The 24,197-nt window shown below is 46.9% G+C and overlaps 1 protein-coding gene across 1 annotated transcript in view; it reads right to left on the reverse strand.

The window, feature by feature from the left end:
- Positions 1–24,197, reverse strand: part of LOC141977511 (IgGFc-binding protein-like) — a 91,861-nt gene that overhangs the window by 50,339 nt on the left and 17,325 nt on the right. The window contains exon 2 of the mRNA XM_074939029.1: positions 3,078–4,343. Within this exon, the coding sequence (XP_074795130.1) occupies positions 3,078–4,343 (1,266 nt within the window). The remainder of the gene's footprint in view (positions 1–3,077; positions 4,344–24,197) is intronic.

The following is a 24,197-nucleotide window of genomic DNA, read 5'->3' on the forward strand; positions in this document are numbered from 1 at the left end:
AGATCTGGAGGTTGAATAGTAGGGGCAGCACTAGAAATGCCTACGTAGAGGAGACAAATACAAAAGAGCATCACAAACCAGGACAGCAACATTTTATGAGACCTGCTCTTGTCGTTTGGTGCCAGCCTTCCTAGGGCTGATAACAAGGAGCACAGACACAGGAATGGGAGTCGGGGCTCCTGGCTTCTAACCCTGGCTCTGGGAGTGAATGTCATTGGTACATTTTACAAGGCCAACTGTACCTCCATCTCTTCCTCTCGTCTCTCATATTCACCCCCCAGACGAATATGAGACCTAGCGCTGTCTACACGGGGACTTAGGTCAGCTTACCTATGAGACTCAGGAGTGAGGATTTTTCACATCCCTGACTCACGTATTTAAACTGGCCTGACTCTCTAGCATAGACCAGGCCTGAGAGTGTCTTACCTTTTGTCTCAGGGTCCATCCACATTTCTCCTGAGAAGTGCATTTTCCCCAACCTCAACTGATTTTCCAGGGCAACCAAACTTCAGCCGAGTCTACACACAGTGGTTGTCCCAGTATAATTATTTTGGTTACGGGGGTGACTTTATACAAATAGAGTTATATGCATATAATCCCTGTTTGGAGCCAGTTATATTTATATAAAGATGCCTAAGGTCCTGTCTACATGAGAAAGTTTTACCAATTGTACAAGTATTATTTTACTGGTGTAACCCGCCAGTGTGGACACCTGTATTCCAAAATAAGTGTCTTCTTTCAGTTTCATTTACACTCCTTCCCAAGCGACATTAGATAATCCAAAAAAGGACACTCTATAAGGCCATGTCTACACTACAGATTTCAGCCTGCATAGCTGTGTTAGTCAGGAGTAGGAAGAGGTGTCACACTTGACGAATATAGCTATGCCAGAAAAAGCCTCTCGTGTAAATACAGTTTATGCCAATAAAACTGCACGTTTGCTGGTACAGGCTATTTCGCTTGGGCCAGATTTACACTACTATGGTTGGTCTACACTAGAAAATTAGATTGACCCAGCTATGTCTCTCAGGGGTATGAAAAATCCACATCCCTGAGCAACATACTTAAGCCAACCTAAGTCCCTGTGTTGACAGCGCTAGGTTGATAACAGTGGGAGAACCCCTCCCATTGCTGTCGATCTACAGTGTGCCACTGTTGTGTTTTAAGTGTAGACATAGCTGAGTGTAGTGTGGAGATCAGAGTTTAAAGTGTAGAGTTTTGCTGGCATAAGTGTATCAGCTTGAAGTGTACAAAAATCACACCCCTAATTGATCTAGCGATGCCAGCAAAAACCCCGATGTAGACACACCTTGTACTGGCAAGACTCCTTTTGCCTGAATAGCTTATGTTGCTCAGGAAGGTGGTTTAACTAAACCAACAAAAGCACTCCTTTTGCCAATATAAGCAGCATCACCACTAGGGGGTTTGCCAGTCTGGCTGTACTGGCAAAACTGCACCGGAAAAGCTTTTGTTGTCCAGTAGCCCGAAGGCTAGTCTGCAACAAGCTATGCTGGCAAAAGCACTGTTTTGTTGGTATAATCCGGGTCCATCCTCGGAGTTCTTCACTAGTATAGCCTATTGGTACAGCTATACCAGCAAAGTGCCCCTAGTGTAGACCTTGCCTAAGAGTGTCCATTCAGGGGATTATATTGGTATAACTTTATTGGTTTATATTCAAACCTCAGGTTATACCAAAAAATCCTGTGTAGACAAATCCTGATGCTAGTAAAGCTTATTTTTTGCTCAGATACTTACACTAGTACAGCCCTTTGTGTGCGTCCCTGTTATACCTGTAAAAAGTTGCTTCAGACCTGTATAGCGTATTCCCTTTCCTGTGTAGAAATAGGGGAATACCACAGGCCAGAAATATCCACCCAATAATTCCTGCATCATGTGGCATCATGTGGATGCCCTTAACTCTGCCCCCTTCATAGATTGGTCATTGAATGTTTTGATGATGAATGTACACTCCAGAATACCACTTTTCATCCAAGCCCTGGTCTACACACAGATTTTGTACTGATATAACAATGTTGGTTAGGGCTCTTATGCCAATTTGTCATACCAACCCCTAGCGTGGACACAGTTCTTTCAACGTGAAGGTGTCTTCCTCCTCGTCTACACTACAAAGTTTTGCCAGCATAGCTGTCAGTTAGAAGTGTGCAAAAAAAATCGTACCACTTAGCCGACCTATGCTAACAAAACGCCTGGTGTAGATTTACAACTATGCCAATAGAGTGGTGCTTCTGTTTGCATAGCTAATGTTATTCAGAAAAGTGGTAAAGCAGATCTCTTTCTGCTGCGTTACCACTAGGGGGCTCTTCCAACACAGCTTTACTCGTCAAGGCGCTGTAATGTAGACAAGTTTGTGCACTTATTCCCTGTCCCTTACAAGACACTAGGATAAGCACCTTTACGCAGGGAGGGATAGCTCAGTGGTTTGAGCATTTGTTCTGCTAAACCCAGGGTTGTGAGTTCAATCCTTGAGGGGCCCATTTAGGGATCTGGGGCAAAATTGGGGATTGGTCTTGCTTTGAGTAGGGGGTTGGACTAGATGACCTCCTGAGGTCCCTTCCAACCTTGATATTCTGTGATACTGTATCTGCACTAGGGAGGTTGTGTTTCTTTAGCTATAGCAGTATAAAGTGGTACAACCAGTTTGGGCAATCTAGGTGAATGGTTGGGGTTACTGTCTGGGTGGTTCGGTCCATTTCCTTTTAATGATTCTCATTTGTGATCCTTATTGATGTATCTCCATGGCAGAGAAGAGGGACCAGTTCCCTCCTGCTTCACAGGGAATTTGTTTACCAGACACCCCCTGCAGGTTCAAAATACACTTGGAGCAGAGGACAGAGAAATCATATTTCAGTTACATATCAAAATATACATTTGGTATCTATTTTTTAGCGATCTCGTGCTCAGAGCATGAGGACTGAGAGGCAGGTCTCCTGGGTTCTGTCCTTTGACTCTGAGTGGAAGCGTTGTCCAATGGAGGGGTTGGGAAGGAAGGGAACAGGGAAAGATGGTGGAAGGGAGGCTGGGAGGGTGAGAAAGACTATCAAATATATTGTACTTACCACCAATAGCTGCTGAGCCATATCCAGCCTTGTCTGTAATCCCAACACTCAGGACACCAAATGGGGAGCTGGGGTTCTCTATGGTGTGGTTGCTAAACCCACTTCTCAAGTTGTATGTAGTCCAAGAATATGCTGTGCCTGGAATAGGCCTCCACAGAGTAACACGTAGTGGTTCCGCATCAATAGTAACAGCAGCAGTCTCTGCCGTCTTGGCTACAATCACGGCATAGTTCTCAAACCGGTCCTGCCCATGGATGTTATAGGTCTGGCAATAGCCAGAGACATCTGGGATCATCAGGAAGAAGGGATCGTACACGATTTTCCCTTTGCTCCCACCAGTGCAGAAGAAGGCGACTTGGATCCCAGCACTAGCAGAGATGTACAAGGGGTTGGAGAATTTGATTTCAAATGTCACCACTTGCCCAGCAACCAGGTTCCTTCTGGATTTCTCCCTCCCAGACTGATAATCAATGTGAGTGTGTTGGGAAGCAGCCACATACACCAGGTCAAATTTGGGCTGGAAGGATAAGGGCGGTACAATGAACGAGGTGCCCCAGACAGACACCGGCAGGAGCTGCTCACTCACGTAGTCACATTTGGTGTGCTTTGCAACACATACGTGTCCGCTATAGACGGCAACAGGATTCTGGGACATGATCCTGGTGCCGGATAAGTCATCATGGCTTTGCAGCTGGACAGCCTGGTAAGCTCCAAGTGGGATGACCAGTTTTGTCCCTGCTCTGTAGGTTTCTCCTTGGAAAGTGACAGCCCCTTTGAGGTAAACTTCAACAATGGTGGGATCCTTCCAGGCTACTACAGCAAATTGCTTCTTGAGACCATCTCTGTTCCCCATTGGAGTCACCACGTAGTACTCTGTCCCGAGCTTCTCCACAGGGTACACTACAGTGGTATCGGCCGTATAGGTCTTATAGTTCAGAGAGAGGATGGCGATCTCATGGTCAGCCCGGACGATGACTGTGTGGTCAAATATGTTGCTTCCTGCCAGCTCCACAAATTCTGGGATTTGTATCCATGTTGTCTCTCCCAGATTTGCCCTGACATTGAACCTAACACCTGCTTTGTTCACGGAAATGGTGACAAACGTCCCAGGGGTGTAGCCAGTGATGAACAACCTGAAGTCTTTACCGCCATAACTTGGTAAGTGGTTCTGCATGAAGACTGTGATAAATTCTGTCCCTTGGGGGCCTGAGCAAGAGGGATCTGGAATTTCTACAGATGATAGTGCGATGGAGATATTAGCAACACCTGTAGAGACAGAAAGACGGACAAGATAGGCATAAAACCCTGTCCCAATTCTGTCCACTCCCACCTTATGAGACACCCTGTTTTTATTCAGTATCAATTTTATGATGGAGACTTTATTACGGCAGTGTTCCAACCCTAAACATGCAAAAATCCTGAGACATCTGCCAAAAAATCATGAGATTTGGCTTCAAATCCTTAGTTGGTTTGTTTTTAAATAATTTTATGTGCTCTGTTTCTCTGCCTCCTGTTTTCTGAGCCTGAGGTCTCACTTTTTCCACTGTTTTATTCACAACCACTTTTTTTAAATGGAAGCTGTCATAAAAATAAAGGGAAGGGTAAACCCCTTTAAAATTCCTCCTGGCCAGAAGAAAAATCCTCTCACCTGTAAAGGGTTAAGAAGCTAAAGGTAACCTTGCTGGCATCTGACCAAAATGACCAATGAGGAGACAAGATACTTTCAAAAGCTGGGAGGAGGGAAAAAAACAAAGGGTCTGTGTCTGTCTGTATGATGCTTTTGCCGGGGACAGAACAGGAATGGAGTCTTAGAATTTAGTAAGTAATCTAGCTAGGTATGTGTTAGATTATGATTTCTTTAAATGGCTGAGAAAATAGCTGTGTTAAATAGAATGAATATTCCTGTCTGTGTGTCTTTTTTGTAACTTAAGGTTTTGCCTAGAGGGATTCTCTATGTTTTGAATCTAATTACCCTGTAAGGTATTTACCATCCTGATTTTACAGAGATGATTCTTTTTTACTTCTATTAAAAGTCTTCTTGTAAGGAAACTGAATGCTTTTTCATTGTTTTAAGATCCAAGGGTTTGGGTCTGTGGTCACCTATGCAAATTGGTGAGGATTTTTACCAAACCTTTCCCAGGAAGTGGGGTGCAAGGGTTGGGAGGATTTTGGGGGGAAAGACGTGTCCAAACTCCGTTTTTTCAGAAATCCAGATAAAGTTTGGTGATGACAGTGGAAATCCAAGGGTAAAATAGTTTGTACCTTGGGGAAGTTTTAACCTAAGCTGGTAAAAGTAAGCTTAGGAGGTTTTCATGCAGGTCCCCACATCTGTACCCTAGAGTTCAGAGTGGGGAAGGAACCTTGACAGAAGCTGAGATTCTCCTATAATTCATTGATTTCAGTAGCTGGGTCTTAAGAAACCTGTCAAATACTCTTCTGCATGGGTGTGTCGACAGAGGCTCAAGCGGGTTGAAAATGAAACCATTTGAATCTCGGATATTTCCATGACTAAAAGTATCACATTCTCTCTGCCCTACTCAGTCCATTAACATTGTTCTTTTTCCTGAGTATTCAGACGACTGCCTCGCATTCATGAGAATGTTCACAAATTTCCAATGTCTCACAAAGTTGAGTAGAATAAGACTGGCCTAACATGCGTGCTCATTACTCTGTCTAGTGTCTGTCTTGTGTCACAGAGGCTACAGGACCTGTTACTGTCTCACAGCTAAGGGAGTTCAAGTGGTACAGGCCTGTGATCTTGGTATGGAAGGTAAGCAGGCCATTTGTCTGGTTTTAAGCCAGACAGTTCTGTTTCTCTGGGGCTTGTCCTCTGTCCAATACTGAGGCAAAACCGGGTCTGGTTTTCTCCAGTATCACGGACTGGGGATGCCATTTTGAAGAGCACACCAGTACATCCCTGCCAGCGTGAACCCGCATGCACCATGCATGACAGGTCATGGCAGCAGGGGCAGCCCATGTCATTCCTTGGGATGCTCAGTGGCTACCCTAGCTGAAGGTCTGAAGGGAAGAATTAGAGGGGGAAGCAAAAGTGGATGGGAATCTGGGAGGCAGTGACCATGAGATGGTCGAGTTCAGGATCCTGACACAGGGAAGAAAGGTAAGCAGCAGGATACGGACCCTGGACTTCAGGAAAGCAGACTTTGACTCCCTCAGGGAGCGTATGGGTAAGATCCCCTGGGGGACTAACATGAAGGGGAAAGGAGTCCAGGAGAGCTGGCTGTATTTCAAGGAATCCCTGTTGAGGTTACAGGGACAAACCATCCCGATGAGTCGAAAGAATAGTAAATATGGCAGGCGACTAGCTTGGCTTAATGGTGAAATCCTAGCGGATCTTAAACATAAAAAAGAAGCTTACAAGAAGTGGAAGGTTGGACGTATGACCAGGGAAGAGTATAAAAATATTGCTCGGGCATGTAGGAATGAAATCAGGAGGGCCAAATCGCACCTGGAGCTGCAGCTAGCAAGAGATGTCAAGAGTAACAAGAAGGGTTTCTTCAGGTATGTTGGCAACAAGAAGAAAGCCAAGGAAAGTGTGGGCCCCTTGCTGAATGAGGGAGGCAACCTAGTGACAGAGGATGTGGAAAAAGCTAATGTGCTCAATGCTTTTTTTGCCTCTGTCTTCACTAACAAGGACAGCTCCCAGACTGCTGCGCTGGGCATCGCAACATGGGGAGTAGATGGCCAGCCCTCTGTGGAGAAAGAGGTGGTCAGGGACTATTTAGAAAAGCTGGACATGCACAAGTCCATGGGGCCGGACGAGTTGCATCCGAGAGTGCTAAAGGAATTGGCGGATGTGATTGCAGAGCCATTGGCCATTATCTTTGAAAACTCGTGGCGAACGGGGGAAGTCCCAGATGACTGGAAAAAGGCTAATGTAGTGCCAATCTTTAAAAAAGGGAAGAAGGAGGATCCTGGGAACTACAGGCCGGTCAGCCTCACCTCAGTCCCCGGAAAAATCATGGAGCAGGTCCTCAAGGAATCAATCCTGAAGCACTTAGACGAGAGTAAAGTGATCAGGAACAGTCAGCATGGATTCACCAAGGGAAGGTCATGCCTGACTAATCTAATCGCCTTCTATGATGAGATTACTGATTCTGTGGATGAAGGGAAAGCAGTGGATGTATTGTTTCTTAACTTTAGCAAAACTTTTGACACGGTCTCCCACAGTATTCTTCTCAGCAAGTTAAAGAAGTATGGGCTGGATGAATGTACTATAAGATGGGTAGAAAGTTGGCTAGATTGTCGGGCTCAACGGGTAGTGATCAATGGCTCCATGTCTAGTTGGCAGCCGGTGTCAAGTGGAGTGCCCCAGGGGTCGGTCCTGGGGCCGGTTTTGTTCAATATCTTCATAAATGATCTGGAGGATGGTGTGGATTGCACTCTCAGCAAATTTGCGGATGATACTAAACTGGGAGGAGTGGTAGATACGTTGGAGGGCAGAGATAGGATACAGAGGGACCTGGACAAATTGGAGGATTGGGCCAGAAGAAACCTGATGAGGTTCAATAAGGATAAATGCAGGGTCCTGCACTTAGGACGGAAGAACCCAATGCACAGCTACAGACTAGGGACCGAATGGCTAGGCAGCAGTTCTGCGGAAAAGGACCTAGGGGTTACAGTGGACGAGAAGCTGGATATGAGTCAACAGTGTGCCCTTGTTGCCAAGAAGGCCAATGGCATTTTGGGATGTATAAGTAGGGGCATAGCGAGCAGATCGAGGGACGTGATCGTTCCCCTCTATTCGACATTGGTGAGGCCTCATCTGGAGTACTGTGTCCAGTTTTGGGCCCCACACTACAAGAAGGATGTGGATAAATTGGAGAGAGTCCAGCGAAGGGCAACAAAAATGATTAGGGGTCTGGAACACATGACTTATGAGGAGAGGCTGAGGGAACTGGGATTGTTTAGTCTGCAGAAGAGAAGAATGAGGGGGGATTTGATAGCTGCTTTCAACTACCTGAGAGGTGGTTCCAAAGAGGATGGTTCTAGACTATTCTCAGTGGTAGAAGATGACAGGACAAGGAGTAATGGTCTCAAGTTGCAGTGGGGGAGGTTTAGGTTGGATATTAGGAAAAACTTTTTCACTAGGAGGGTGGTGAAACACTGGAATGCGTTACCTAGGGAGGTGGTAGAATCTCCTTCCTTAGAAGTTTTTAAGGTCAGGCTTGACAAAGCCCTGGCTGGGATGATTTAATTGGGGATTGGTCCTGCTTTGAGCAGGGGGTTGGACTAGATGACCTCCTGAGGTCCCTTCCAACCCTGATATTCTATGATTCTATGACCCCCCTCCATCAACTACCTGCATATATGGCTGCTGTTATTTGTCCAAGTCCCATTCCCCTACCCCTCTGAGCCAGTCAGCCCCCTACACACACACACAAGGCTAGATTTGAAATCATGCCCAAGAAAGGTGAAAGGCCCTTTATCCTGTCTCTGATCCCGCCAGTCCCCTGAACCTGGGGCCAGACTGAAAATGTTGCCCTCAAGGTGAAAGTCCCCATATTCCATTCCTGAGCCAGCCAATCCCACCCACCAATCTGGGGCGAGGTTGGAACCAGCACCCTAGAAGCGAGAGGCCCAGTATCCCATTCCCTTAGCCCCTGAAATGTTGACCTCAGTATCTTATCTATGATCACTCAAACAGTCAATGACAACTCTGGGAACAGAGACCAGATTACCCGCAAAGCTACTTGCCCAAGGTTCCTTTGTCTACTTCTGCAGCTGCTCCTACCAGCTGGAGTCTCTGGCAATTGGGGCAAGGGGGGAAAGGAGGCACCATCTACTGCCCCCAGAATGGGAGGGGTTTTTCTTCTGCACAGTTCTGGACCCATGGGGTGCTGTGTGGAGTGGTGGCCCCAACTGGGTCCCATTTTTTCCCCACCCCCATCAGAGTCACTGTCCCTGTTTTCTCAATTTTGCCTCTTTCACAAGCATCCTCCATCAAATCATCTACAATCAACTCTTCCTTCTCTCAGCAGCAAGGCTAGTCTAAGGATTAGGTCAAATCCCCTCTACATGTAACAAAAGGAAATGTATACAGCAGTTCTTTAATCAGCAGCTGACAACACCTCCAATGAGAGGAGTGCCACCTTGGAAAGAAACCAGGACCCAAGGGACAGGTTCCCCCACATACTTCTTCCTGAGACCTTCTTATTCATGATTTTGCCCTTTCTTTGTTTCCTCCCTTGTGAGCCACTCCATCAGGCATTATCTTCAATGGATTATTTACCACTTCCCTCCACTTCTCTGTTGTTGCTCCACAGAGGTGTGTCTTTGGTCACCTTCATTTTCCCCCTCTGCTCTCTAGGGCTCCGGTTTTTACATGTGAAATTTAAGCATTCCCTAGAGATCTAAGGACTTAGGAACCCATCCATGGGGCTGGATGCGCTGCATCCAAGAGTGCTAAAGGAGTTGGTGGATGTGATTGCAGAGCCATTGGCCATTATCTTTGAAAACTCATGGCGATCCGGGGAAGTCCCGGACGACTGGAAAAAGGCTAATGCCCATCTTTAAAAAAGGGAAGAAGGAGGATCCTGGGAACTACAGGCCAGTCAGCCTCACCTCAGTCCCTGGAAAAATCATGGAGCAGGTCCTCAAGGAATCAATTCTGAAGCACTTAGCGGAGAGGAAAGTGATCAGGAACAGTCAGCATGGATTCACCAAGGGCAAGTCATGCCAGACTAATCTAATTGCCTTCTATGACGAGATAACTGGCTCTGTGGATGAGGGGAAAGTGGTGGACATGTTGTTCCTTGACTTTAGCAAAGCTTTTGACACGGTCTCCCACAGTATTCTTGCCAGCAAGTTAAAGTATGGGCTGGATGAATGGACGATAAGGTGGATAGAAAGTTGGCTAGATTGTTGTGCTCAACGGGTAGTGATCAATGGCTCCATGTCTAGTTGGCAGCCGGTATCAAGTGGAGTGCCCCAAGGGTCGGTCCTGGGGCCGGTTTTGTTCAATATCTTCATAAATGATCTGGAGGGTGGTGTGGACTGCACCCTCAGCAAGTTTGCAGATGACACTAAACTGGGAGGAGAGGTAGATACGCTGGAGGGTAGGGATAGGATACAGAGGGCCCTAGACAAATTAGAGGATTCGGCCAAAAGAAAACTGATGAGGTTCAATAAGGACAAGAGCAGAGTCCTGCACTTAGGACGGAACAATCCCATGCACTGCTACAGAATAGGGACTGAGCGGCTAGGCAGCAGCTCTGCAGAAAAGGACCTAGGGGTTACAGTGGACGAGAAGCTGGATATGAGTCAACAGTGTGCCCTTGTTGCCAAGAAGGCTAACGGCATTTGGGGCTGTATAAGTAGGAGCATTGTCAACAGATCGAGGGATGTGATCATTCCCCTTTATTCGGCACTGGTGAGGCCACATCTGGAGTACTGTGTCCAGTTTTGGGCCCCACACTACAAGAAGGATCTGGAAAAATTGGAAAGAGTCCAGCAATGGGCAACAAAAATTATTAGGGGGCTGGAGCACATGACTTATGCGGAGAGGCTGAGGGAACTGGGATTGTTTAGTTTGCGGAAGAGAAGAATGAGGGGGGATTTGATAGTTGCTTTCAACTACCTGAAAGGGGGTTCCAAAGAGGATGGCTCTAGACTGTTCTCAATGGTAGCTGATGACAGAACAAGGAGTAATGGTCTCAGGTTGCAGTGTGGGAGGTTTAGGTTGGCTATTAGGAAAAACTTTTTCACTAGGAGGGTGGTGAAACACTGGAATGGGTTACCTAGGGAGGTGGTGGAATCTCCTTCCTTAGATATTTTTAAGGTCAGGCTTGACAAAGCCTTGGCTGGGATGATTTAGTTGGGGATTGGTCCTGCTTTGAGCAGGGGGTTGGACTAGATGACCTCCTGAGGTCCCTTCCAACCCTGATATTCTATGATTCTATTATTCTATGATCAACTGTCAATGGGATTTCGGCCCCCTCTGTGCCTAAATTGCTTTAGAAAATGAGATTTAGGCTCCTAAAAAAGTTAGGTGTTGCAAATATGGGTCAAGATGACTATACGAATGCCTGTCACCAAGGCCTCAGAGCACTGCCATGGTGTCTGAGAAAATAGACACACCCTTGGGTGATATCCTCTGCTCCCATGGTCTTTCCTGTCCCTGCTGTGTTGATGACTCTTATTTTTACTTCTACCACGTACCCCAAAAGCTGCAGGCTTAACTAAAAACAGCTTAAGAAGTGCTCCTGCCTCCAACAACCAGATACCCAGTTCCCAATGGGATGCAAACCCCAAATAAATCCTTTTTACGCTGTATAAAGCTTATACAGGGTAAACTCATAAATTGTTCACCCTCTATAACACTGATAGAGAGGTATGCACAGCTGTTTGCTCCCCCAGGTATTAATACTTGCTCTGGGTAAATCAATATGTAAAAAGTGATTTTATTAAATATAAAAAGTAGGATTTAAGAGGCTCCAAGTAATGACAGACAGAACAAAGTGAATTACCAAGCAAAATAAAATAAAACACGCAAATTTAAGCCTAATACAGTAATAAAACTGTATACAGATAAAATCTCACCCTCAGAGATGTTCCAAGCCTCTTTTACAGACTAGACTTCCTCCTACTCTGGGTCCAGCAATCATTCACACCCCTGTAGTTACTGTCCTTTGTTCCAGTTCTTTCAGGCATCTCTTTGGGGTGGAGAGGCTATCTTTTGTGCCGGCTGAAGACAAAATGGAGGGGTTTCCCAGGGGCTTATATAGTCTCTCTCTTGTGGGTGGAAACCCCTCTCTCCCCCTGTGTAGAATCACAGCTACAAGATGGAGTTTTGGAGTTACATGGGCAAGTCACATGTCCATGCATGACTCAGTTCTCTACAGGAATGTTCCCAGGAAAACTCAAATGTGGACTGGCATCTATCAAGGTCCATTGCTAGCCAAGTACTTCCATTTATTTGAATAACCCCTTCACACTATGTTGACCAAATCTGCCTTAGGTACTTTCTATAGCAAACACTTTAAATACAAGCATAGAGCCAATGCTCATAACTTCAGATATAAAAAAGAAACATGCATACGAATAGGATGAATACATTCAGTAGAACATAACCTTTGCAGAGATATGTTACATGGCATATCTAGCATAAAACATTCCAGTTATGTCATATTTACACTTATAAGCATATTTCCATAAAGCATTATGGGGTGCAATGTCACAGGTCCCTCAATGCCTACTGGCCAAGATAGTCAGGGACTCAACCCTGTGCTCTGGGTGTCCCTAAACCTCTGACTGCCAGAAGCTGGGATTGAATGACAGGGGTTGGATCACTCAGTAAATTGCCCTGTTCTGTTTACTCCCTCTGAAGCATCTGGCACCGGCTAGTCAGAAGAGAGGATACTGGGCTAGAGAGACCACTGATCTAACCCAGTAGGGCTGTTCTTATGTCTAGTCCTATCTGATGAATTTCTATGAGTTTTAGCCAATTTGTGATATCATGTGGAAAGTGGCAAGGCAAAATCTATGGCTCTGGGTGAGCTTTGCTTTAAGATTTGGGTTCGTTGCTAGTTCCAGTTGCTTCATCGCAAAACTCAGGAGGGATAAATGACATGAAAAGGCTGAGCTTCATGCAGAGATAATTTATATGGAAAGACGTACAAATATCTGTGATATTGTTGAATACTCACTCCATAGCATGAATATCCAGGCCCAGAGGTGCAGGATGATATTTGCGAACCCCATGGCTAAAAACAGAATGAAAATACATCAGAAATTAATTAAGAACACAGCTACGTTTTGTGTACCGTTGTGAAATGTGAACAGATGCTTCCAGGCCTGTGCATTATATACAAAGAGTGCAGCCTAATGACTCTCTGAGTGAGTAAATCTTTCACCGGCTCGTTCATAACTATAACATTCTAATCACGGAAGCTGGTTGAAAAAAAATCAGGAAATACATAAACATTTGGAATTTAAAAATAATTTTAACCAGCTCCACCAATAATGTTGGTTAAATATTTGTTATCTATCTGTAACCACTGAAGTAGCTTAACAAAGATTTTGGTGGGAATTACCTTAGGTATTTTTTAAAGCAATTAATTTAGAACACAAACACATTTTGTGTCACATTTGTGAAATGTTGACAGAAGTGTTCCAACAAGTATATCACACAGCAATAGTGTAGGTTAGTGGTGTAGGGGAGAGACCTCAACATCGAGGTACAAACAGATATTCATAAAATTCTTATAACTGTTTTCTTAGGTTGTTTGCACCTTTACTGAATATTAAGTTACATCTACAAGTACTTTATAGTCAAGGCACTTATAACAATACCATACTATATTTAGGGGGCTCAACCCCCTGCTCCTCCTTTCCCCCGGGGCCCCGCCGCCCTGCTCCTCCTTTCCCCCCAGGGCCCCACCTCCCTGCTCCACCTCTTCTCCTGGGGCTCAACCCCATGCTCTTCCTTCCCCCCCGGGGCCCCACCACCCTTATCCTCCTCTAGCCCCAGGGCTCCACCCCCTGCTCCTCCTTTCCCCCGGGGCCCCGCCGCCCTGCTCCTCCTCTTCCCCCGGGGCTCCACCCCCTGCTCCTCCTTTCGCCCCGGGGCCCTGCCGCCTTGATCCTCCTCTTCCCCATGAGGCCCCACCTGTTGGCCAGTCTGAAAGCTGGAGCCCAGTGACTATATTCCCCCACTGTCCCCCTGTATGGAGCTGGCCAAGCCACTGGCCCAAGCCCCTCTCCCCACCTTGGAGCTAGCCTGAGCCCCTCTTGCCCCCATGGAGTTGACCCAAGCCCCTTTCCCCTTGGCAGCAGCAAGCCATCTCACAAGGGCAAGTGACGTGAGGAGAGTGGGGAGAGGAGGGAAGGGAGCGAGTGGGGGGTGGGGTCTTGCAGGGCAGAGGCAGCATGAGGGTAGGGATTGGGGGTAAGGGGCAGTGCGGGGTCAAGGTCTTGAGGAGAAGGGGCAGCGTGGAGGGGGAATTGGGGGGAAGGGGTGTTACATCATGTGCTGCTCCCGGGGGGTCGCAAGCGAAGGCACATGGCAGCAGCAGTGCGTGTTGCATCACACTGGGGCAGAGGGGTGGGACTCCAGGGCCCTGCCCACTCCAATCCCCATGTCCGGGGGCAGGCCCTACTGCCCAGGAGCTGGCGGGCCAGACCCGGGACTGGGAGTGCAGCCAGTGCTGCCAGCCGGGCCATGGTGGGGATGCTGGTGCTGCCCGAGGGCCCGAGGTGCTGGACAGGAAGCAGTGCAGCAAGCGGATGCTGGACAGCCCCAACTCTGACCTGCCGCCCAGCCCTAGCCACTGGCTGCTGCTGCTGACCCCGAGCTGGACGCTGCGAGCCAGGCACTGCTGGTCAGTAGAGCCCTGCACAGTGCTATATGCATCCAATATATACTGCTGGTGAGTAGAGTCCTGCACTTAGGACGGAAGAATCCCATGCACTACTACAGAATAGGGACTGAGCGGCTAGGCAGCAGCTCTGCAGAAAAGGACCTAGGGGTTACAGTGGACGAGAAGCTGGATATGAGTCAACAGTGTGCCCTTGTTGCCAAGAAGGCTAACGGCATTTGGGGCTGTATAAGTAGGAGCATTGTCAACAGATCAAGGGATGTGATCATTCCCCTTTATTCGGCACTGGTGAGGCCACATCTGGAGTACTGTGTCCAGTTTTGGGCCCCACACTACAAGAAGGATGTGGAAAAATTGGAAAGAGTCCAGCGATGGGCAACAAAAATGATTAGGGGGCTGGAGCACATGACTTATGTGGAGAGGCTGAGGGAACTGGGATTGTTTAGTCTGCAGAAGAGAAGAATGAGGGGGGATTTGATAGCTACTTTCAACTACCTGAAAGGGGGGTTCCAAAGAGGATGGCTCTAGACTGTTCTCAGTGGTAGCAGATGACAGAACAAGGAGTAATGGTCTCAAGTTGCAGTGGGGGAGGTTTAGGTTGGATATTAGGGAAAAAAAATTCACTAGGAGGGTGGTGAAGCACTGGAATGCGTTACCTAGGGCGGTGGTGGAATCTCTTTCCTTAGAGATTTTTAAGGTCAGGATTTAGTTGGGGTTGGTCCTGCTTTGAGCAGTGGGTGGGACTAGATGACCTCCTGAGGTCCCTTCCAGCCCTGAGATTCTATGATTCTATCATCCACTATCCACAAAAATGGTCCGTGGCTATCCACACCCACTGCAGACTACGTGGCTCTGGGGAGAAGGATAAAGGTCTTTGAGGCGCAAGTCGTGTTCTCGTCCATCCTCCCTGTTAAAGGAAAAGGCCCAGGTAGGGACCATCAAACTGTGGAAGTGAACGCATGGCTACGCAGGTGATGTCAGAGAGAGGGCTTTGGATTCTTCGACCATGGATGTTGTTCAGGGAAGAAGGATTGCTAGGCAGAGATGGGATCCACCTAATGAAGAGAGGGAAGAGCATCTTCGCAGGCAGGCTGGCTAACCTTGTGAGCAGGGCTCTAAACTAGGTTCACCGGAGAATGGTGACCTAAACCCAGAGGTAAGTGGGGGAGTGGGATACCAGGAGGAAACACAAGGAGGAGGGTACAAGGTGGAAAGCCTCCTGATTCATACTGAGAGAAAAGGGCAATAGGCGAGTTATCTTAGGTGGATGTACACAAAGGCAAGAAGCCTGGGAAACAAGCAGGAAGAATTGGAAGTCCTGGCACAATCGAGGAACTATGACATAATTGGATTAACAGAAACTTGGTGGGGCAGTTCACATGACTGGAGCACTGTCATGGATGAGTATAAACTGTTCAGGAAGGACAGGTACAGGAAGAAAGGTGGAGGAGTTGCACTGTATGTAAGAGAACAGTATGATTGCTCAGAGCTCCAGTTTGAAACTGGAGAAAAGCCTGTTGACAATCTTTGGGTTAAGTTTAGAGGCGAGAACAACAAGGGTGATGTTGTGGTGGGCATGTGCTATAGACCACGGGATCAGAAGGATGAGGTGGACGAGGCTTTCTTCGGACAACTAACTGAAGTTTCCAGATCACAGGCCCTAGTATTAATGGGGGACTTCAATCACCATGACATCTGCTGGGAGAGCAATACAGCAATGCACAGACAATCCAGGATGTTTTCGGAGAGTGTTGGGACAACTTCCTGGTACAAGTGCTGGAGCAACTGACTAGGGGCCATGCTCCTCTTGACCTGCTGCTTACAAACAGGGAAGAATTGGTAGGGGAAGTAGAAGTGGGTGGCAACCTAGGCAGCAGTGACCATGAGATGGTTGAGTTCAGGATCCTCACAAAAGGAAGAAAGGAGAGTAGCAAAATACGGTCCCTGGACTTCAGAAAAGCAGACTTAGACTCCCTTAGGGAACTGATGGGCAGGATCCCCTGGGTAGCTAATATGAGGGGGCAAGGAGTCCAGGAGAGCTGGCTGTATTTTAAAGAAGCCTTATTGAGGGTGCAGGAACAAACCATCCCGAAGTGCAGAAAGAATAGCAAATAAGGCAGGCGACCAGCTTGGCTTAACAGTGAAATCTTCGGTAAGCTTAACCTCAAAAAGGAAGCTTACAAGAAGTGGACATTTGGACAGATGACTAGGGAGGAGTATAAAAATATTGCTCGAGCATGCAGGAGTGTAATCAGGACAGCCAAGGCAAAATTGGAATTGCAGCTAGCAAGGGATGTGATGGGTAACACAAAGGGTTTCTACAGGTATGTTACCAACAAGAAGAAGGTCAGGGAAAGTGTGGGACCCTTACTGAACCCTAACCCTAACCCTCACCCTTACTGAATGGGGGAGGCAACATAGTGACAGAAGCTGTGGAAAAAGCTGAAGTACAGATAAGGTCAGCTCCCAGACTGCTGCACTGGGCAACACAGTATGGGGAGGAGGTGAGCAGCCCTCAGTAGTGAAGGAGTGTGGTTAAGAACTATTAAGAACTACAGAACTATTAAGTATTAATAGTTAATAAACTATTAATATTAACTACTATTAAGAACTATTTAGAAAAGCTGGACGTGCACAAGTCCATGGGTCCAGATCTAACGCATCCAAGGGTGCTGAGGGAGTTGGTCAATGTGATTGCAGAGCCATTGGCCATTATCTTTGAAAATTTGTGGCGATTGGGGGAGATCCCGGATGATTGGGAAAAGGCAAATATAGTGCCCATATTTTAAAAAGGGAAGAAAAAGAACCCAGAGAACTACAGATGGGTCAGCCTCACTTCAGTCCCCGGCAAAATCATGAAGCAGGTCCTCAAGGAATCCATTTTGAAGCACTTGCAGGAGAGGAAGGTGATCAGGAACAGTCAACATGGATTCACCAAGGGCAAGACATGCCTGACCAACTTGATTGCCTTCTGTGATGAGATAACTGGCTCTGTGGATATGGGGAAAGCAGTGGATGTGATATATCTTGACTTTAGCAAAACTTTTGATACCGTCTACCACAGTATTCTTGCCAGGAAGTTAAAAAAGTATGCATTTGATTAATGGACTACAAGGTGGATAGAAAGCTGTCTAGCTTGTTGGGCTCAGTGGGTAGTGATCAACTGCTTGATGTCTAGTTGGTAGCCAGTATCAGGTGAAGTGCCCCAGGGGTCGGTCCTGGGGCCGATTTTGTTCAACATCTTTATCAATGATCCGGATGATGGAATAGATTGTACCCTGAGCAAGTTCGCAGATGACACTAAGCTGTGGGGAAAGGTAGATATGCTGGAAGGTTGGGATAGGGTCCAGACTGACCTAGACAAATTGGAGGATTGGGCCAAAAGAAAACTGATGAGGTTCAACAAGGACAAGTGCAGAGTCCTGCACTTAGGAAGGAAGACTCCCATGCACCGCTACAGGTTGGGGACCAACTGGCTAAGCAGCAGTTCTGCAGAAAAGGACTGGGGATTACAGTGGACGAGAAGCTGGATATAAGTCAGCAGTGTGCCCTCGTTGCCAAGAAGGCCAATGGCATATTGGGCTGTATTAGTAGGAGCAATGCCAGCAGATCGAGGGAAGTGATTATTCTCCTCTATTCGGCACTGGTGAGGCCACACCTGGAGTATTGTGTCCAGTTTTGGTCCCCCCACTACAGAAGTGATGTGGACAAATTGGAGAGAGTCCAGTGGAGGGCAATGAAAATGATTAGGGGGCTGTGACACATGATTTACGAGGAGAGGCTGAGGGAACTGGGGTTATTAAGTTTGCAAAAGAGAAGAATGAGGGGGAATTTGATAGCAGCCTTCAACTACCTGAAGCAGGGGTCCAAAGAGGATAGAGCTAGACTGTTCTCAGTGGTAATAGATGACATAATGAGGAGTAATGGTCTCAAGTTGCAGTGGGGGAGGTCTAGGTTAGATATTAGGAAATACTATTTCACTAGGAGGGTGGTGAAGCACTGGAATGGGTTACCTGGGGAGGTGGTGGAATCTCTATCCTTAGAGGTTTTTAGGGCCTGGCTTGACAAAGCCCTGATTGGGATGATTTAACTGGTGTTGGTTCTGCTTTGAGCAGGGGATTGGACTAGATGACCTCCTGAGGTCCCTTCCAACCCTAATATTCTATGATTCTATGATATCCATGGATTTTCAGGGCTCTATTGATCATTGTAGTAGTGGAGATATGTCTGCAGGTTTGGAACTTGTTATTCTGGCAGGGGCTGGTTCCACATTGAGTTGGAGTATCCAGCTCCATAGGGAGTTTGCTTCTGATGATGAGCTGGACAAGGCTGGGGAGTTGGTTGAAGGCCAGAAGAGGCCATTCACAAAAGATTTCTCCCAACTGAGCTCTCAGGCCTTGTCCTCAAAGCAAACCCGCACAACATCTTCAAAAAGTGAGCCTGGGGATTTAAATCCATAACTGTGCTTGACACTCAGCAGAGACACTGGTTTTATGGCTCATTACAACAATTTGTAACTTACTAACCCTCCTTTGTCCCATGCCTGCCAGGTGGTAATTGTCTACTTGATTTCAAATGGTTTCTTGCAACACATGTTAACTCCTTATGCTTATCCGTCTCTCCCTCTTTGTATTTAGCTTGGATACCCTGGTTACGTTTCCTGTGAGGCTTGTCCCTTCCAGCAACAGAAGTTGGTCCAATAAAAGATATCACCTCACCTACCATGCCTTTGTCTAGCTGAGTGACAGCCAATGCATCTAGGAAAACTTTGGGAATGCTGGTCGTGGGATGCTTTCAGGCAGCTGCTCTTGTTACACAGCGGGTATGAGAGTTATATTAATCACTGAGAGACCCTTAGCTTTCAGAAAAACTATAAAATAATGCCTGGGTCTGTTGGTAGCTCCCATTTATTCCCCCTTCCAATGTAACAAGGGGACACCCTTGAAATCAAATAGCAACAGACTGATGAGTGATAAAAGGAAATACATTTTTTTCATGGTTATTGAGAGGAAGGATGCTCCAGTGCTTAGGGTATTAGCCTGGGTCTTAGTAGACTCATGTACCAGCCCAGCCACAGACTTCCTCTGTGACCTTAGGCAAGTCACTTAGGATATGTCCACACAGCAACTGAGAGATGTAACTCCCGGAACTGATAGACGTACACACGCTAGCTCTACTAAAATAGCAGCGTGGCCACGGTGGGTGCTGGAATGGGTTAGCTGCCAGAGTACTGACCCGGGGGGGTTGGGCAGGATCGGACGTGGGCAGCTAGACCACAACCACACCGCTATTTTTGGCATGCTGGGTTGTCAAGGTTCCTTCCCCACTCTGAACTCTAGGGTACAGATGTGGAGACCTGCATGAAAGACCCCCTAAGCTTATTCTTACCAGCTTAGGTTAAAAACTTCCCCAAGCTACAAACTTTGCCTTGTCCTTGAACCGTATGCTGCCACCACCAAGCGTGTTAAACAAAGAACAGGGAAAGAGACCCCTTGGAGACGTCTTCCCCCAAAATATCCCCCCAAGCCCTACACCCCCTTTCCTGGGGAAGGCTTGATAAAAATACTCACCAATTTGTACAGGTGAACACAGACCCAAACCCTTGGATCTTAAGAACAATGAAAAAGCAATCAGGTTCTTAAAAGAAGAATTTTATTTAAAGAAAAGGTAAAAGAATCACCTCTGTAAAATCAGGATGGTAAATACCTTACAGGGTAATCAGATTCAAAACATAGAGAATCTCTCTAGGCAAAACCTTACATGACAAAAAGACACAAAAACAGGAATATACATTCCATCCAGCACAGCTTATTTTACCAGCCATTATACAAAACAAAATATAACACATTTCTAGCTAGATTACTTACTAATTTAACAGAAGTTCTGAGTCTGCATTCCTGATCTGTTCCCAGCAAAAGCATCACACAGACAGACAAACCCTTTGTTCCCCCCCCCTCCAGATTTGAAAGTATCCTGTCTCCTCATTGGTCATTTTGGTCAGGTGCCAGTGAGGTTACCTTAGCTTCTTAACCCTTTAGAGGTGAAAGGGTTTTGCCTCTGGCCAGGAGGGATTTTATAGCACTGTATACAGAAAGGTGGTTATCCTTCCCTTTATTTTTATGACATGCCCCCCAAATCACAGATAGGGTGAAAACACTGGCTGGGATTTCTTCCTGGAGCTCTTGGAGAAAACAGAATTAATAAGACACACGCACCTCTAAATATACTACTAACTGTACAAAGACTAACAATATTTTCCACATCTCAAGGACGATTTTAACCAGTTGATTCTGGGAAACTTTCACAGGAGAGTGCATCAGCCACTTTGTTAGAAGCTCCTGAAATGTGTTGTATGTTGAAATGAAAATCTTGGAGAGTTAAACTCCACCGAATAAGCTTTTTGTTCTTTCCCTTGGTGGTATGAAGCCACTGTAGCGCAGCATGGTCGGTTTGCAGGTGGAAATGCCGTCCCCAAACATATGGGCGTAGCTTTTCCAGAGCGTAGACAATGACGTAACATTCCTTTTCACTGATTGACCAGTGGCTTTCCATCTCAGATAGCTTCTTGCTGAGAAACACGACAGGATGGAACTCTTGATTTGGTCCTTCCTGCATTAAGACTGCTCCCACACCACGCTCGGACACATCTGTGGTTACTAGGAACGGTTTGTCAAAGTCTGGGGCCCTTAGTACAGGGTCAGACATGAGTGTCGCTTTAAGCTGGTTAAAGGCCTTCTGACACTCTTCAGTCCAGTGAACTGCATTTGGCTGTTTCTTTTTGGTTAGGTCTGTCAGTGGGGCGGTGATTTGGCTCTTTTGCGGTACAAATCACCTGTAATATCCGGCCAAGCCTAAGAAGGATTGGACCTGTTTCTTTGACTTTGGAACTGGCCACTTTTGGATAGCATCCACTTTGGCCTGTAGGGGGTTGATAGTTCCTTGATCCACCTGGTGTCCAAGGTAAGTCACTCTGTTTAGACCTATTTCAGAGTAGCAGCCGTGTTAGTCTGTATTCGCAAAAAGAAAAGGAGTACTTGTGGCACCTTAGAGACTAACCAATTTATTTGAGCATAAGCTTTCGTGCATCCGATGAAGTGAGCTGTAGCTCATGAAAGCTTATGCTCAAATAAATTGGTTAGTCTCTAAGGTGCCACAAGTACTCCTTTTCTTTTTGTTTAGACCTATTTGACACTTCTTAGCCTTAACAGTTAGCCCTGCCTCCCTTACGCAATCAAAGACTTTTTGTAGATGTTACAGGTGTTCTGCCCAGGAATCCGAAAATATGGCCACATCATCAAAGTAGGTGACTGCATATTCTCCTAATCCCACTAGGAGACCATCTACAAGTCTTTGGAAGGTGGCGGGTGCATTCTGCAGCCCGAAAGGTAGTACATTAAATTCATACAGCCCGACACGTGTGGTGAAGGCTGACCTTTCCTTGGCGGATTCATCTAGTGGTACCTGCCAGTACCTCTTGATTAAGTCCAAGGTAGAGATGAACTGGGCCCGTCCCAATTTCTCCAATAGTTCATCTGTGCGTGGCATTGGATAGTTGTCTGGGCGAATTACAGCATTTAGCTTACGGTAGTCCATGCAAAAACGTATCTCCCCATCTGGTTTGGGAACTAGAACCACTGGAGATGCCCATACCTTGCCAGAGGGGCGGATTACACCCATCTGTAGCATATCCTGGATCTCCCATTCTATAGCAGTTTTAGCTTGGGGAGACATCCGGTAAGGTTGGGCTTTAATTGGGTGAGCATTACCTGTGTCAATGGAGTGGTATGACTGTTCAGTCAGTCCTGGGGCGGCTGAGAACGTCGGCGCGTAGCTAGTGCACAGCTCCGTGATCTGCTGTCGCTGCATACGCCCAAGGGTCATGGAGAGGTTCACCTCTTCCACGCCACCATCACTTTTCCCTTCGTAATAGACACCTTCAGGCCACTCAGCATCATCTCCACCTTGGGCTGTAAACTGACACACCTTTAATTCTCTGGAATAAAAGGGCTTTAGAGAATTAATATGGTACACCTTAGGCTTTTGGTTGGAGGTGGGGAATGCTATGAGATAATTAACAGCTCCCAGGCGCTCTTGGACCATGAATGGCCCTTCCCACGACGCTTCCATTTTATGGGCCTGGAGCGCCTTTAAGACCATGACCTGGTCTCCTACTTTGAAGGAACGCTCTTTGGCATGTTTATCATACCAGGCTTTTTGCTCTTTTTGAGCATCCTGTAGGTTTTCTTTAGCAAGGGCTAAAGAGGTTCGGAGGGTGTTTTGTAGGTTGGTTACAAAGTCCAGAATGTTAGTTCCTGGAGAAGGTGTAAACCCCTCCCATTACTGCTTCCCCAACTCTAATGGCCCCTTAATCTCGCGGCCATATACAAGTTGAAATGGTGAAAACCCTAAACTGGGATGGGGTACAGCTCTGTAGGCAAAGAGCAACTGCTGCAACACTAAGTCCCAATCATTGGAGTGCTCATTTACAAATTTAGGTATCATGGCTCCCAAAGTTCCATTAAACTTCTCCACCAGGCCATTTGTTTGATGATGGTAAGGGGTGGCAACCAAGCGATTCACCCCATGAGCTTCCCAAAGGCTTTCCATAGTTCCTGCCAGGAAATTAGTTCCTGCATCTGTGAGGATGTTGGAGGGCCAACCTACCCTGGCAAAATTGTCTGTTAGTGCCTGACACACACTTTTAGCCCTAGTGTTGCTTAGGGCTACTGCTTCCGGCCATCAGGTGGCAAAATCCATGAAAGTCAGTATGTACTGCTTTCCTCTGGGTGTCTTTTTTAGAAAAGGACCCAGAATATCCACAGCTACTCGCTGAAATGGAACCTCAATGATGGGGAGTGGCTGGAGAGGGGCTTTGACCTGATCTTGGTGTTTTCCCTCTCTTTGGCACACCTCACAAGACCGGACATAGGTAGAAACATCCTTGCCCATTCCCTCCCAGTGGAACACTTTCCCAAATGGTCTTTGGTCCTGTTCACCCCAGCATGGCCACTAGGATGATCGTGGGCTAAGCTTAATAGCTTTACCCGGTACTTAGTTGGAACTACCAACTGTCTCTGAGGATGCCAGTCTTCCTGGTGTCCACCAGAAAGAGTTTTCTTGTATAAAAGTCCTCTTTCTACAACAAACCTGGATTGATTAGAAGAGCTGAGAGGCAGTGGGTTGCTCCGTGCCACTGTCCAAACTCTCTGGAGGCTTTCATCTGCTTCCTGTTCGGTCTGGAACTGTTCCCTTGATGCTGGAGTCATCAGTTCCTCATTGGATTGTGGACCTAGGCTTGGTCCCTCTGGAAGCGATGCAGGTGATGGGGCTGTTTCCGTTGACTGTGAACCGCCCTCCACTGGTGCACTATGTTGGGGTTCAGGCTCTGGCTGAGCCTCTTGTGTAGGGTTATCTGCTGCTGTCAGTGCAGGTTCGGTGGGGCCCTCTAGTGTCGGTGTTGCAAGCACTGGATTCAGTGCTGGTACTGGTTCTGGGACTGGCTCTGTCTGGGTCTCTGGGACTGTATCCACTACTGCTGTTGCAAATGTTGGCATGGGATCCAGTTCCATCACCTCTGACCGGGTCTTGGTAGAAGTTTCCGGAACAGAGCTAAGCGTGACAGCTTGCTTAGCCTGGCTGCAGGTGACCATTCTCACCCTCTTGGCTAGCTTCACATGATTGGCCAAGTCTTCCCCCAACAGCATGGGGATGGGATAATCATCATCGACTGCAAAAGTCCATGTTCCTGACCAGCCCTTGTACTGGACCGGCAACTTGGCTGTAG

This window comes from Natator depressus, chromosome 24 (genome assembly GCF_965152275.1).
Source record: "Natator depressus isolate rNatDep1 chromosome 24, rNatDep2.hap1, whole genome shotgun sequence".
NCBI lineage: Eukaryota > Metazoa > Chordata > Testudines > Cheloniidae > Natator > Natator depressus.